Source organism: Orycteropus afer, unplaced genomic scaffold (genome assembly GCF_000298275.1).
Source record: "Orycteropus afer afer isolate SDZICR_OR568_19922 unplaced genomic scaffold, OryAfe1.0 scaffold00214, whole genome shotgun sequence".
NCBI classification, from domain to species: domain Eukaryota; kingdom Metazoa; phylum Chordata; class Mammalia; order Tubulidentata; family Orycteropodidae; genus Orycteropus; species Orycteropus afer.
Genome location: NW_006921801.1, coordinates 4,328,447 through 4,343,950, shown reverse-complemented (window position 1 = coordinate 4,343,950; position 15,504 = coordinate 4,328,447). Strand labels below are relative to the sequence as shown.

The window sequence follows — 15,504 nt, the reverse complement described above, 5'->3', positions numbered from 1 at the left end:
AAATAAATAAATAAATAAATAAATAAATAAATTTTAAAAATAAAAAAAAAAGAAATGTCCTCCTCCAAACCTGTATATATATACTCATAGGTGTACGCCCATATGCCATCCCACACCTTTTCAGCTTATGTATCTACACGTTCCCATCAGATTGGTTGGTTGTTGGTTGGTATGTGCTGTCGAGTCAGACCCGACTCATAGCGACCCCTCCTTGCGTTTCCGAGGCAGTATCACTATGGAATTAGATTGCCCCATCTTCCTTCCGAGGAGTGGCTGGTGCGTTTGAACCGCCAGCTTTCTGGTTAGCAGTCGGGTACCTTAGGCACTGTGCTATCAGAGCTCCCTCCACTCAAATTATTGTTTGTAATTACTGTTACTGCAAGATGATGTCCGTAATGGTATTTACCATTGTTGCCCTTGGCTCTTTTGTGCCTCCCAGCATCTGCCTTTACCTTGTGCTGACTTCCTCCTGTTGTGTACTGTGTCTCCCTTTGCCCAGTCAGTACATGTCTGCTGTCCAGTTAGTGATTTTCCCTCCCTCTACCCCTCATCCCTGGTCCATCGCAGATTGTTTGTTTCTGTGCATAAATCATTTCTTGACTTTTTTGTAATAGTGATCTCATACAATATCTGTCCTTTTGTTATTGACTTACTTCACTCAGCCTGATGTCTACCAGGTTCATCCATGCTGTGAGATGTTTTGTGAATTTGACATTATTTTTTAACATTGCCTAATACTCTGTTGTGTGTATGTACCATAGTTTATCTATTCATCCACTGATGGTCATTTAGATTGTTCCCGTCTTTTTGCTGTTGTGAATACTGTGCACATATCTATTCGTATCATGGCTCTTATTTCTCTAGGATATATACTTAGTCGTGGGATTGCTGGATCATGGTCTCTCTGTTTCTGACTTTTTTAAGGAAATGCCGTGTCGTTTTCCACAGTGGTTGTAATGTTTTACAATCCTACCAGCAGTGTATGAGAGTTCCAGTCTCCCCATACCCTCACCAGCATTTGTTGTTTTCTCTTTCTTTATCATTACTATTATTGCTGGCATGAGATGATATCTTGTTGTTTTGATTTACATCTCTCTAATGGCTAGTGATCACAAGCATCTTGTCATGTTTTGTTGGTCACCTGAATGTTGTCCTTGATGAAGTGTCTGTTCATGTCTTTTGCCCATTTTTTAATTCCATTGTTTGTCTTTTTGTTGTTGATGTATTGAAGTTTTCTATATATTTTAGAGATTAGTTTCTTGTCAGGTATGTTATTGCCAAAAATCTTTTCCTAATCTATAGATTCTCTTTTTACTATTTTGAGAAATATTTGATGTACATAAATGTTTAGTTTTTAGGAGGTCCCAGACATCTAGTTTATCTTCTGTTGTTTGTAAATTTTCAGTTGTGTTTAATAGACTATTTATGACATAAATTAGGGCCCCAAAGTTTGCCCGTTTTTCCTTCCATGATATTTATAGCTATAGGTTTTCCATTTAGGTCTTTGATCTGTCTTGAGTTAATTTTGTGTATAGTGTGAGCTCTGGTGGCATAGTGCCTAAGGTATTTGACTGCTAACCAGAAGGCTGGTGGTTCAAACCCACCAGCTGCTCCTGGGAAGGAAGACTGGGCAATCTACTTCTGTGGTGATACTGCCTTGGAAACGCAAGGAGGAGTTGCTATGAGTCAGATCCAACTCGATGGCAGTGTGTTCATTTCATTATGGTGTGAGGTGTAGATCCTGTTTTCATTTTTCTGCAAATGGATATCCAGTTTTGCCAGCACTGTGTGTTAAAGAGACTGTCTCTTCCTTATTTAATGGATTTCATCTGTTTGACAAAGATCAGCTGTCCATAGATGGATATAGATTTACTTCTGGGTCCTCAGTTCTGTTCCATTGGTCTGTGTGTCTGTCGTTGTACAGATACTGGCTGTTTTGACTACTGTGCCTGTATAGTAGATTCTGACGTTGGCAGGTGTGAGGCCTCGTATCTACTTTCCATATAAAGTCTCTTTCCATATAAAGTTGGTCCTTTCCCATCTCTGTAAAGAATGTTGATGGAATCTGGATCAGGATTACAATATATCTATCTATCACTTTAGGTAGTACTGACATTTTCACAAAGTCTCCCTGTCCATGAGCATGATATGTTTGTCCATTTATTTAAGTCTCTTGGTTTCTTGCAGTCATGTTTTGTAGTTTTCTTTGTGTCAGTCTTTTACTTCCCCAGTTAGGTTTATTCCCAAGTATTTCATCTTTTTTGCTGGCTGGTGTAAATGGAATTGTTTTTCTGATTCCCTTTTCAGAGTTCTCTTTGTTAGTGTAGAGGAATCCAACTTATTTTTGTATGTTGATCTTATTACCCTGCCACTTTGCTGAAGCCCTTTGTTAATTCCAGTAGCTTTCTTGTAGAATCTCTGGGATTTTCTACGTATAGGATCATATCATCTAAAAATAGGAATAGTTTAAATAAGATATCTTCTCTGTCTACCATGACTTTCTTTGAGGCTTACTGTAAGAAAGTTTGGTACTTCTGTGCTAAACTTGACAGTCACCAAGTAACTCCTTTTATCAATGATGATTACAAATGTAGATCCAAAGTCATTTTAGGGGTGATCCCCTTGCTTTATGTATAATACTCACTTGAACTAAACTCTACAAATTTCTACTTAGTGAACTGGTGACATACTTTTAATGAGGTTTTGCGTTTCCATTTAGACTATAAGAGAGGCATGACTGCTTATGTGATGATGCCATGCAGTCCCCTAGAACTGCTTGTAGAGATAATAGTTCAGTGTGATTTGTTCATTTTAGATTCTGAAGGCCTTCTCAAAACCAAGGAAAAGAACCAGAAGCTTTACAGTCGAGCTCAACGGCATCAAGATAAAAAAGAGAAGATTCAGAGGCACAATCACAAACTTGGTGACCTGGTAGAGAAAAAAACCATTGACTTAAGGAGTCATTATGAGCGTCTGGCAAATCTTCGGCGATCTCACATATTAGAGCTCACCTCTGTCATTTTTCCAATTGAGGAAGTAAAGACTGGTGTGAGGTACAGTAAGCAAACCTTTTTGCTCAGAATAGGTCATATTCTGAGTGGTATATTTTCCTGGTAATAAAATTGAAATCTTAAGCAAACAGCATGCACTGTACAAAGTTGGAGTGTAGCTGCAGTGAGGGGCGGGGGTTCTCAGAGAGCTGGCGCTCAGGCATGTGCCCTCTCAGCTTCCAGGGAGGGGCTGACACACACATTCCTGCGTCACAACTGTTTGATGACAGTGTGGGTTGGAGTCATAGTTGGGCATTTATTGGCTGTGTGGTATAAGGCAGGTTGCTGAACCTCCGAGTCTTATTTTCTTGTTAAATGGGGATAATAAATGCCTATCTCAGGGTAATTATGAGCTAATATGTAAGAAACCCTGGAGATCTCTCATATGGTAGGCCCTGCATGTTGACTTAATCTTTTCCTGATAATTATCCTTATTGGAGTCCTTAGGTGGTACAATTAACATGATTACGCTACCAAAGGTTACCATTTCAGTTTCACCCAAAGGTGCCTCAGACGAAAGACCTGGCAATCTACAGAAAAATCAGCCATTGAAAACCCTATGGAACATAGTTCTATTCTGACACACATAGATCACCATAAGTCAGAATCAACATGGCACTGACTGGCTTTTGTTGTTGTTGTTGTTGTTTAAAATCCTTTATTGTATTAGCTGTTTTCAAGCACTGACTACCGTGATGTTATCCTTAGGCTATAGTGCATTGGTAACCTCAGGAGTCATTGAGATAGAGAGTCAGTGGTTCCACCACCTGGCTGATGAACCTTTGACAAATGTAGATTGCAGAGGGCAACTTCCCACCTCCTGGGTCCATGTTAAAATTTTGTATTTTTAAACTCCTCCAGCTGTTTGTGATCATCAGCCAGGTTTGGAAACCACCACTGAAGGGTTTAGCTGCTTTCTCAGTCACCTCCAGGCTGGTCTCCTTGGGGATTTTCCTGTGTCTTCCCACACTGCTCTCACTTCTGGCACCTTTCACCAGAATCTGACAGTCACTGGACTATTGTTAGTTTTGTAACTATTCTTTCCTGCCTCCACTTCAGTCTGTCCTTTGGTCTGCTGCCAGATTTAGCTTCTTAAAAACCTAAAAGAGTCTGAGTGTTGCTTCCAACATGAAAACCTGCTCTCTGACCCTTTCCAAGTAATTTGTCATTACTAATAATTGCCAGACTGGGGGGAGAAAGGAGGGAGAGTCAAAATAAAGCAGAACAGAAAATGACCCCATGGGAACTTAGTATGATAAAGATGGCATTTTAGATCAGTGAGGAAAAGCTAGATTTATCCAAAAAATGGTGTTAAGACAGATGGGGGAAAAAGCCAGCCAAAAAAAGACTGTACGCCAAATTAAATTCTGATGAGTCAAAGATTCAAATGTCACAGTGCATTGCGGTAGACAGAGACTGAGGCAGAGTTCCAGGTGAAAGGAAATGAAGATGAGCCCAATGCTAAATAAGTGCAGTCTGTGCTCCTGCGTTGGATCCTGGCCCACCAAGGACATTAGCAGAACAATGGGAAACATTTGAGTAAGGTCTGTAGATTAGTTCATCGTACTGTAGTGGTGTCAGTTAGCTAATTTTGATCATTGTATTTTCCTGAATCGATAATTTGGGTAACTTGGGTAAAGCGTATACAGGAAAACTTTGTATTCTTCTTGCAACTTTTTGGAAAGTTAAGTTATTTTTTAAATGGAGATTTTAAAAGAAAACTAATAGATATAGTGAACATACTAGAAAGACAGACATGGAGAAAAAGTTTCTCCTCCATGCCTTGATTTAATCTTAATTGCATGCCATTACTTTTCTTTTTTTAAATAGCAGTTATTTTTGAAGATTTTCTTAAAATAAGATTTTTGTTCGTTTGCATTTCTCTAAATTTCCCTTGAGTAGAAGGCAGACAGTGGTACAGCTGCCTGGTAGCATTGGCTGTAATACCCCTGCCTCTGGCTTTTCTGAGATGACTACTATTATCCCACATGCATGTTGTGGCAGAACGAAGAAAAGATTGAGAACCACTGGCCAAGAAGACAGAATCTGAACTTAGTGCAGTACAGAAGGCCCACCCAGTCTGCTCACTTCCGGCCTACTTTCTAGCACCGTCTCCTGGCTCTTCCCTTGTGCATCCTACATGCCAACCACAGTAAACATGTGTTCCCCGAACACACTGTGTTCCAGCCCCTCCATGCAGCTATATCTGCTCTCACTTCTATGGGAATTCCTTTTCCACCCTGTAGGCCATTCGCTCTCAAAGTGTGCTTGGTCCGGGAACCCCAAAACCCTCTTGGGGTCTGTGAAGTCAAACTGTTTTTAAAATAATTGTTGTTAGGTGCTATGAAGTTGACTCCAACTTGTTGGAACCCCATGTAACAGAGCAGAACTCTGTAAATAAAGTTTTCTTGGCTGTAATCCTTATGGAAGTAGATTGCTGAGACTTTCTCCTGTGGAGCAGAGCTGCTGGGTGGGTTTGAACCCCCAGCCTTTTGGTTAGCAGCTGAGCATGTAACCATTTATACTGCTAGGGCACCTTTTTTTGTTGTTGACATTTGCACTGGTGGCTCAGCAGCCATGGTGTAGGTGACCTCTGACTGGCTTTGGCACAAATCAAGGCTGTGGTTGTAGTAGTCATTGTACCTGTACCACCACACACTTAGAGTTTAAACAATCGTCTCACTTAAGTGGTCTTTGATAAAGCAGCAAAAATTACGAATTTTCTTAAATCTTGATCCTCGATCTTTTTAAAGCACTGTGCCATGAGATGGGAAGGATCAGGAAACTCTTCTGCAGACTGAAGTACATGGTTGGCTTTGGAAAAGTACTTCAGCAGTTGATTTGTAGGCTGAGGTCACTGCTTTGTTCACTGCAGGCTTGGGTAGAGATTTGCAAAAATGTAAAACTAATGCTGTTTTTCACCATTTTTTTTGTTTGTAAAACTATAGTTATTTTTCATAAAAATGTGCTATATTAACATGCTGTGTGCCATCGAGTTGGACTCGACTCATAGCGGCCCCTTCTTGGGTTTCCAAGGTGGTATCACTATGGAAGTAGATTGCCCAACCTTCCTTCCGAGGAGTGGCTGGTGGGTTTGAACCGCCAGCCTTCTGGTTAGCAGTCAAATGCCTTAGGCACTATGCTACCAGAGCTCCTTATGTTAACATAAAATAGATTTATTATTTTTGAATGAATTAATCTTTTTTAACTTTTTCAGGTTTGATTTTTAATATAGCACGTCTCATATATAAGCAGAAGCTTTTTGGTCCTCAGAAAATGTTATGTATGTAAGGGGTCGTGAGATCAGGTGGTTTGAGAACTAATAGCTTGGGCCCTCGCTCAGTGTGCCATCTTTCTGACACTTTGTGGTCTTCTCTGCCATCTTTATCTCTGTGCTCCAGTTAGTTGCTGTGCTCATGTGTAACCTCAGCACATACCTGGCAAGTATACTGCATGCCCTTTAAAACCCAGGCTCTTGAAATCTGTATGTGTCTTCTGATTTCTAGAGATCCTGCGGATGTGTCTTCAGAGAGTGACAGTGCCATGACCTCCAGCACTGTGAGTAAGCTGGCTGAAGCTCGCAGGACAACCTACCTCTCCGGGAGATGGGTCTGTGACGATCACAACGGAGATACCAGCATTAGCATTACGGGGCCTTGGATTAGCCTCCCTAACAATGGGGACTACTCTGCCTATTATAATTGGGTGGAAGAGAAGAAAACAACACAGGGGCCTGGTGAGAAGCACAACATTCTTTGAAAATATATAATTTTTTTTAAAATTTTCATTTTGATTTGAGTGAAAAGTTTCTAGAGAAAATTCATGTTTCATACAGCAGTTCATACTCATTTTGTTACATGACATTGACTGCAGTTCCCCACAGTGTAACATCTCTCTTCCTACTTCCTTCCTGTAGTTAGCTCTCCCGTGTCCCTCCCTCCCTCGCACTCCTGCCCCCCCCCCCCAGCTGCCTCCCTGTGCATATACTGCCATTCTGTTCCCCCATGATTGATCATTCTAAGGATGGAGATTTATACCATCTACCTGGTATAAATGTTCACCCTGCATGCCTGTCTGTTGTTTGGATGGAAGTCATGTTTTGGTTTTTTTTTTTTTTCATCAAGGTAAAATTTACATAGCGTAAAAATAACTAGCAGTGACATTTAGTGCATTCACAATGTTATGCAACCATCACCTTTCTCTCATTCCTAAATTTTTTCGCCATTCCACAGGAAACCCTGTTCCCATGAAGTAATCATTCCCCATGTACACCTCCCCTGGTCCCCTAACATCCACTAATCTATTTTGTGTCTGTCTGGATTTAGCTGTCCTGGACATTTCATATAAATGGAATCATACAATATGTAGTCTTTTGTGACTGACTTCTTTCACTTATCATAATGTCTTCAAGGTTCACCTATGTTTTTATCCATAGCATGAAACAGAACTTCATTCTTTTTTGTGGCTGCATAATATTTCATTGTATGGCTATCTCACATTTTATTTATCTCTTTATTAGTTGATGGACCAAAAATATGCCTTTTTAATATTTTGCCTTTGGAGAGTCATTTCTATTTTACTATAAGAAGACTATTTAAAGAAATGTAGTTAGCCTATTGAGTCTCGGTTTTCATATATATAACTTTATAAAGAATTTATTTTAGCAATTTTAAATGGAAATTGAAATCACCCAATAGCAAAACCCTTAAAACTCTTGCCATTTCCCTTTGATGGAGAAGGAATTTATGTAGTCATTCAGGGCATATGTAGTGAGCATGTGCTCTGTGTCACGTGCAGTGCCCAGCACTGGTGATACAGAAGTGACCGAGATGGGCATGGCCTTTAGCCCTCCTGTGAGGAGAAGGGCAGACAGCATGCATAGGATCAGAGGGCCCACCCTCTGGGTGAGTGCCATGGGAGGAGTCAGCAGCTTCATGACGGGTGGGGGGCAAGCAGGGGTACAGAGGCGGCAATTGCTTTTCGTAAGGTAGTCAAGAGCCGCCTGCCTGAGGAGGTGACATTTACGTTGGGACCTGAAAGATGAAAATCAACTAGTTAAAGGAAGGACGTTTCATCCAAGGGACCAGCTTGTGCAAAGGCTTTGTGTTGGGAGTGTCTGAGGATCTGTCAGAAGCTCAGAAAGGGTTAGGAGTGTAGTGAGCAAGGCGGAGAGAGGAGTGAAAGGAGCTGGGAGAGGTGCACGGGGCCCTGATCATGCTGGACTATTGGAAGGGGTTGGATGTCATTCTGTGGTTATGGGAAGCCACTGGAAGGTTTTGTACAGTGGCACTGGTCTAGTTCTAGGTCTTGAGTTAAGAGCTCTGGTATCTTGCATATGTGTGGAATGAATTTTAAAAACATTCTCACATTGAGAATTCAGTTGTTATTAGAATTTATCGGTCATTAATTCATTGATCAGTTGATTCAGCAAATATTAACAGAGCACTAAATTTGTACCTGGAGCTCTGGTAGCATATGCCTAAGGCACTTGACTGCTAACCAGAAGACTGGCAGTTCAAACCCACCAGTCACTCCTTGGAAGGAAGATGGGGCAATCTACTTCCGTGGTGATACTGCCTCAGCAACCCAAGGAGGGGTCGCTATGAATCAGGTCTGACTCACTCAACAGCACATAACAACAACAACAACAAATTTGTACCTGGCATTGTTCTAGATGCTTGCAGTATATCAGTGAGAAAACAGACAAAATCCCTCTTATGTGGAGTTTACATTCTAGTGAGGAAATAGTAAACAATAAAAAAGAAGTAAATAAAATGTTAGAAGATGATAAAATATTACAGAGAAAAAGATACTCAGCCTGTAGGACCATTAGACCAGAAGAACTAGATGGTACCCAGCTACCACTGTCAACCACTCGGAAAGGGATCAATCAGTACAGGAGATCCTGGGGAGAGTGGGGGAACAATGTGGAACAAAGCTCAAAATCATAAAAAAGACCAGGTTTATGGGTCTGATAGAGCCTGGGGAGACAGAGCCCTGAGACTATGGCCCCTAGTTACCCCTCAGGTCTGCAATTGAACTCACTCCCGTGGCTTCCAGCCAAGCAATAGACAGGCATATATCATACAGGGTGAACATTTACACCAGCTAGATACACTCCTTAGGATGATCAATCATGGGAGAATAAAAGGGCTGTATTTGTACAGGGAGACAGCTTAGGGAGGCAGGAATACAGAGGAAAGGATGGCACAGAAAGAGGTAACTATAGGGAGGAAGTAGGAAGAGAGCTGTTAAATTGTGGGGAATTGCAGTCAGTGTCATGAAACAAAATGTGTATGAAAATGTATATAGAAAATGAATTTGCTCTGTAAACCTTCACCCAAATCACAATAAATTTTTGTTTAAAAAAAATGCTGTAGAGAAAAAATAAATGGGAATGGGGGTTTGGGCGAGGGGGAAGAGTGGTGGTGATTGCAAGCAATTAATACGGTGGTTGAGGAAGGCCTCATTCAGAGTCTTAAGCCGAGGCTCCAGGAGATGCAGTATATGGCTGTACTTACTGTTTGTTCTGAAGGCTACCAGCTGTTCTTGAGTGCGTGCTTTAGCTTCAAGAATCAGTATACTTCAAACGGGTAGTTAGTTACGAGGGGTTCTTAGAGGGTTCAGTAGAGGAACTTCTTTAAAGCATTTATCCCAGGTCTCGGCCCAGGGTGAAATCCTGATGATGGCAGCTGTTTAACGATTATTAACTCTCCTCCAGTGTCCCCAGGACTCGCCGAGAAGCTAGATAAAAAATAGAAATGCCTTCATTTGGAACTGACTGGATTTTAAACTAGATTTCAGGGAATATCATTCCAAGAATAAACTCCTAGAAATTAGTTGTTCTGATAACACATTAAGCTACTTCTTCAGGTCCAAGCAGATCAACAGTTCAAGCTTTAATTTTGTATATGCTGAGTCTGTTTAGGCTCATTTGTATATGTGACATCCAACTCAGCGAAAAACCTAAACAATTTATAACTGATGATAGAGATTTTATGAGTAAGGAATAAATTTAGCCATCAATAATGTAAATAACGATATAAATTGTAAAGCTAGGTTCATTAATACTTGGAGTTTTTTTTTTATTTAAAGTTGATGGTTTATGGCTGTGCATAATTATGTTTTCGTACTTCAGACATGGAGCATAATAACCCCGCGCACACCATCAGTGCTGCTTTGTGCTATGCGACTCAGCTGGTCAACATTTTGTCTCATATCCTTGATGTGAATCTTCCCAAGAAACTGTGCAACAGGCAAGTAATTGAATGTGGTGATGTCATCTTTATCATGAATCTCTTAAGTTTTTCTGTGTTCTTATTTACTGTAATTAAACCAGAAATAAGAATCTAAGTATTATCAAGACAGAAAAAGTTAGGCTTTGAAATTATTGAGATTAATTTCCTAAGCTTCATGTGCAAATGTGTTGTATTACTTTACATTTGCATGTGAAGACCACAGTGTCCCCCAACTAGGAAACAGTAACAGAAGGAGAAACCAGTATATTCAGAGGGTGTATTGCAGATCCTTGTGTGTACCCAAAACTCCACTGCCATCAAGTTGATTCTGACTCGTAGTGACCCTAGATAGAGTAGAACTGCTCCATAGGGTTTCCAAGGCTGTCAATAAAAAGCAGCTGGTGGGTTTGAACGCCAACCTGTTGGGTGGCAGCTGAATGAATGCTTTAACCACTGTGCCACCAGAGCTCCTTCCTCATGTGTAAGAACTGGGTAAATTCCAGTTTATTTACTTTTTAGTAAAAATCTCGTGGTTTGAAATTGAAAAATATAAAGGTCTCGTCAGTTCCCACCAAGACCTCCCTTCTTCCCCTCATTATCCTGCATTTCAAACAAATATAAATATATGCTATTACCATCCCCCCTTTTTTTAAACACAAAAGGTAGCATACTATACTAAAGTATTTCATACCTTGTTTATTTATTTAAGGAAATGGCTACTGAGCAGTTGCTGTGTGCCAGGCTCTATTGTGGGCATTAGGGGTACAAAGGTGAGCACGGCAGTCCCTGCTCTTTTGGAGATTACATACATTTTCATGGAGGACACCCATCATAAACAGATCAATAGGTACTACGGGAGATGGTGATATGTGCTACAGAGAACCTTAAAGAGCAGGAGGCAGGGGAGGCCTTGCTGCTGTGTTAGAGCGGGCAAGTAAGTTGCTCAGGGAGAAAGGGAGCAAGCCAGGCAGAACCCTGGGAAGGAGACTGTGGGCCAAGGAAACAGCAAGCGCAAAGCCCTGGGGAAGAGTGAGTGGTTACAAGGTCAGAGGAAGGCAAATTATGTGGAGACTTGAAGGACCACTGCAAGCCTTTGCCTGTCGTTGTGCGTAAGGTGGACAATTACAGAGTTTTCCTTTATGTAAATCTACCAAGATCTGACTAGTCCCCTATTGATAGGTGAAGGAATCATTTTAAACATTCATCTTTTCATTATTGTGCAAATACTTATGTAGAATGAGTTCCCAGAAGTGAAACTGCTTGGTAAAAGGGTATGTGCATTTGTAATCTGCATAAATGCAGTAAAATTGCTCTGAGAACAGCAGCTCATTCAGGAAGCTTCTGCGTTTGCAGTTTACTAAGAGGCAGAGGACACGCAGAGGATGCTTTGTTCTGAACTGTGGTGGAAAGCATCCTCTCTTCAGAATGAACGCTGTTACGGAAACTGCCCTCCAAAAAGTACAACTTGACAAACTGTGTGTTTGTTTTACAGTGAATTTTGTGGGGAGAATCTCAGCAGACAGAAATTCACTCGAGCAGTGAAGAAACTGAATGCAAATATCCTTTACCTTTGCTTCTCTCAGGTATGGAAATGTGCTGTGAACGAAGTTTCCATTTGTTACGTAGTTGAAAATATTAATCAATTCTTTGTTTTTTAGCATGTAAATTTAGATCAGTTACAGCCACTGCACACCCTCAGGAACCTCATGTACCTGGTCAGTCCGAACTCTGAACACCTGGGCAGGTAAGGAGGCGTCCATGGCTTTTCTGTCAGTGCTGTGTATACTTTTAACTATAGTTGAACTTGTTGGCAGAGTTCAAGGCCCAGTTCCCTAACCCCAAACTCCAAAAATGGCAGAAATAATACAGTCCCGTCCAGAAGGAAAAATGGGTAATCATATGTGAACTTTTGTGTTCCTTACATAGTCATTTCTCAGAGAAGATATAAAATATATTTAACAGTTAAAATGCACTAAAGTAAACTTTTACCCAGACCACAACAAACGCAAGGGGGAAAGGGAGCGTTCCCAAAAAACAGTAGAAGAACTCAGATGTTCTTGGGAGAGGGTGTTGGTAAAAATGGTATGGTGGGAGGCATCTGGCCTCCTCTAACCACACGGGGGTGAGGAGGATCAAGCTCAGCAGCCCAAGGCTGATTCCTCTGGGGCGGAAGTCAGACATCCCTCTGCCCTTGACCCTTTTTACCAATCCTGATTCTAGCCGTCCCTCCCATGCCACTCTATTACTCTGCTGGGTTCGATAATTTGTTGCAGTAGCCACACAAAACTCACAGACAATAGTCATACTTTATTAAGTTTATTAAGGAAGTAACAGGTTATAATTCAGGTTCACAAATGACTTGGGATGCAGTTCTTCAGTGAGCACAGCCTGTGCCCTGCTCAGGCAAATGATAGTTCTGCCGGTGATAAGTGCTCAGAGGAATAGGGTGCCTACTCCAGCGGCAAGCTTCCTGCCCAAAGGCACTCAGCTTTCTCTCTCTGCCAGAAAGGCCCACCGCTCTGTCTCATGCCGGTCTCTTGGTTCTCTTGTTCCTGGTGCTGCTGTTTCTTTGCTACTTCTTGCCTTCTCACACGGTCACCAGGGTGATAGCTGTCCACCTCCTGGATCAAGGACATTCAGTGTAGGGAACTCAGGTCCCAAGGATGCAGTCTACTCCTGGCTCTTCTTTCTTGATGGTAGTGAGAGCCTCACCCCCTTCCTGCTTCTGTGATGCCTCATTTTAAGCCTAGAGAGATGGCAACACTGACCAATCTCCACGTTAGGATTGCATGCACCTTATTTGCATGGTCCCACCCCCAAAAGGGTATCATGCACCTTACTCACATTACTAACAAGTTACCCAGTCCCCTGGGTAGGCCATGAGTACCTCATGTTTGCATAGTCCCACCCAGTCATGTGGTGGAATCACAAAGACCGGGGCTAGAAGGGCCGATCCAAGCAGTTCCCTGCACTGCAGCATTCTTAAACTGTCCCTGTAGACCAAAGGCTATTTCTCTGAGTCCCCATCTGTTTCTTCTCTAGTCCTGCCTAGTGTCTGCCCTCACTGTGTTCATGTGTGCTTTCTTTTGTGCCTGCTCATTCCCTGGCCATCCTGACATTTTTTCACCAGTTTTCTTCTCACCACTGAGTCATTCTGGCCATTTGTGGGGATAAAAAGAATAGTAGAAGTTTGTAAGATGAATTGGTTTGAAATCCTTTGGATTAAAAACAGGAGTAACAAAACAGACCAACTAAGGCTGGGTGTGTGGGATCTTTTCAGTCTCTCCATCATAAAAGCATGAAGCAGACGAGGTTTATCTTCAAAACCAGCCGAGCATTGCTCCTGGGTGTTCATCTTTCTTCCTTTGCTCTTAGTCTGCTGGTACATTCCCATAGAGATTGCACTTGGGTCGCATATTTGTACTTTGGAAAGAGAAGTGAAGATTAAAAGATGGGAAAGTTCTTTGGGGATTGCCTTTCCCATCATCCATGTGCTCTGACACTGAAATCCAAGGCTAGAGGGGAGCTCACTGTGCGAGTCCCCACAAGTGTGCCTGGCTTCCTCCACACCGCAGTTCACGGGAGGCGTTAATCTGCCCTTGCCACTGTCTTTTGCTTTATTCTCTCCCTTAAAAAGTACACTTTTCTAGAACACAGACCCCTTTGAAAAACACCATGATTCTCTCAAGAACCTGCACGCATACCCACAATTCTGTGCTGCTTTGTAAGGAGTTCATGGCCTCCTCCCAAGCCCACTTGTGTTCACGAGCTGCAGCAACCTGAACGTCATCAGAGCCACCCCAGCTGACGTCTGTGGATTGCTTCCATCCTCCCTGTACTTTACCTGTAAAGGGTTCCACATTAGGAAATTGATGATGATAAATATGTGATGTTAACACTGTTAATAATTTTCATAATGACAAAAATAGCTTGTAATAATAGTAGTTGATATATATCGACCTTAATTTTTATTGACACTGAGTCAACTACTTTACAAGCATTATTTCATAGGTATATTTGCTGGAGGTATTTGATGGAGGAAACTGAGGCTTAGTATGATTAAGTAACTCGGGCCAAGAGTAACGGAGCCAGTAAAAGTAGTGGAGCCAGGGTCCCAACACATGCCTGGGTGACTCCAAAATAGCGGATTCTCTTACCCATGCTTTTAACCAGTGCATGTTAATTCATTACATTAACAGATAAACTGTTAGTGAGTTAGAAATAGATCCTCAGTAAAGGATATCTCCCATAAACCTAGAGCACAAACTATGCTTGATGGTACATCACTTACATAGATATTTCATAGAAGCATCCCCCTAAAATAAAGAAAAAACAAGGATACCTACTACCACCACTGCCATGTCAACACTGTTCAAGAGACCTAGCCAAGGCAAGACATTTTACAAAAAGAAATAAGGTGTACTTCTATTGGAAAGAAACAAAGTTGACATTATTTATAGGTAGTATGATTAACTGAATTTGATATCCAAGAGAACTAAGACACTATTGAGAAATGATAGTTGAGTTAGGATGACAAGGTCAGCATACAAAAAGGAGTTACTTTCTTACATGCTGTCAACAACCAGTCAGAAAAGGTAATGGAAGGAAGAGCTCTTTTCCTGTAGCAATGAAAACTATAAATTATGTAAGAATGATCCTAACAAGATAGAAGTGCAAAACCCATATGAAGAAAATTACAAGACTACTTTTTTTTTTTTAAATTCAGGACGTATTTCTGGAATACCAGAGGCATTATACAAGGGGTGGGATTTCTAAAGTTCAACTAGAAGCACAGTGTGCACAGGACATTTGGAGAAAGAAGAACGAGGGGAGATGGGTTTGGCCCCTCTCAGAATTAAAAAGAGTACTACTAGAACACAAATAGATGAAACAATTCGAAGGCCAGACAGTGCAGACACAGGGCTTTTATGTGTGAGAGTATAACGCATGATAGGGGAGTGTGAGAGTATAACGCGTGATAGTGGGGTGTGAGAGTATAACGCGTGATAGGGGGGTGTGAGAGTATAACGCGTGATAGGGGGATGTGAGAGTATAACGCGTGATAGGGGGTGTGAGAGTATAACGCGTGATGGGGTGTGAGAGTATAACGCGTGATGGGGTGTGAGAGTATAACGCGTGATAGGGGGTGTGAGAGTATAACGCGTGATAGGGGGGTGTGAGAGTATAACGCGTGATAGGGGGGTGTGAGAGTATAA

The 15,504-nt window shown here is 41.6% G+C and overlaps 1 protein-coding gene across 1 annotated transcript in view; it reads left to right on the top strand.

Moving 5' to 3' along the window:
• The window catches only part of ATG14 (autophagy related 14), a 60,939-nt gene that overhangs the window by 39,933 nt on the left and 5,502 nt on the right, over positions 1 to 15,504 (top strand). Inside the window, exons 5-9 of the mRNA XM_007948358.2 lie at positions 2,816 to 3,053; positions 6,557 to 6,786; positions 10,189 to 10,306; positions 11,781 to 11,871; positions 11,947 to 12,032. Coding sequence (XP_007946549.1) covers positions 2,816 to 3,053; positions 6,557 to 6,786; positions 10,189 to 10,306; positions 11,781 to 11,871; positions 11,947 to 12,032 — 763 coding nt within the window. The remainder of the gene's footprint in view (positions 1 to 2,815; positions 3,054 to 6,556; positions 6,787 to 10,188; positions 10,307 to 11,780; positions 11,872 to 11,946; positions 12,033 to 15,504) is intronic.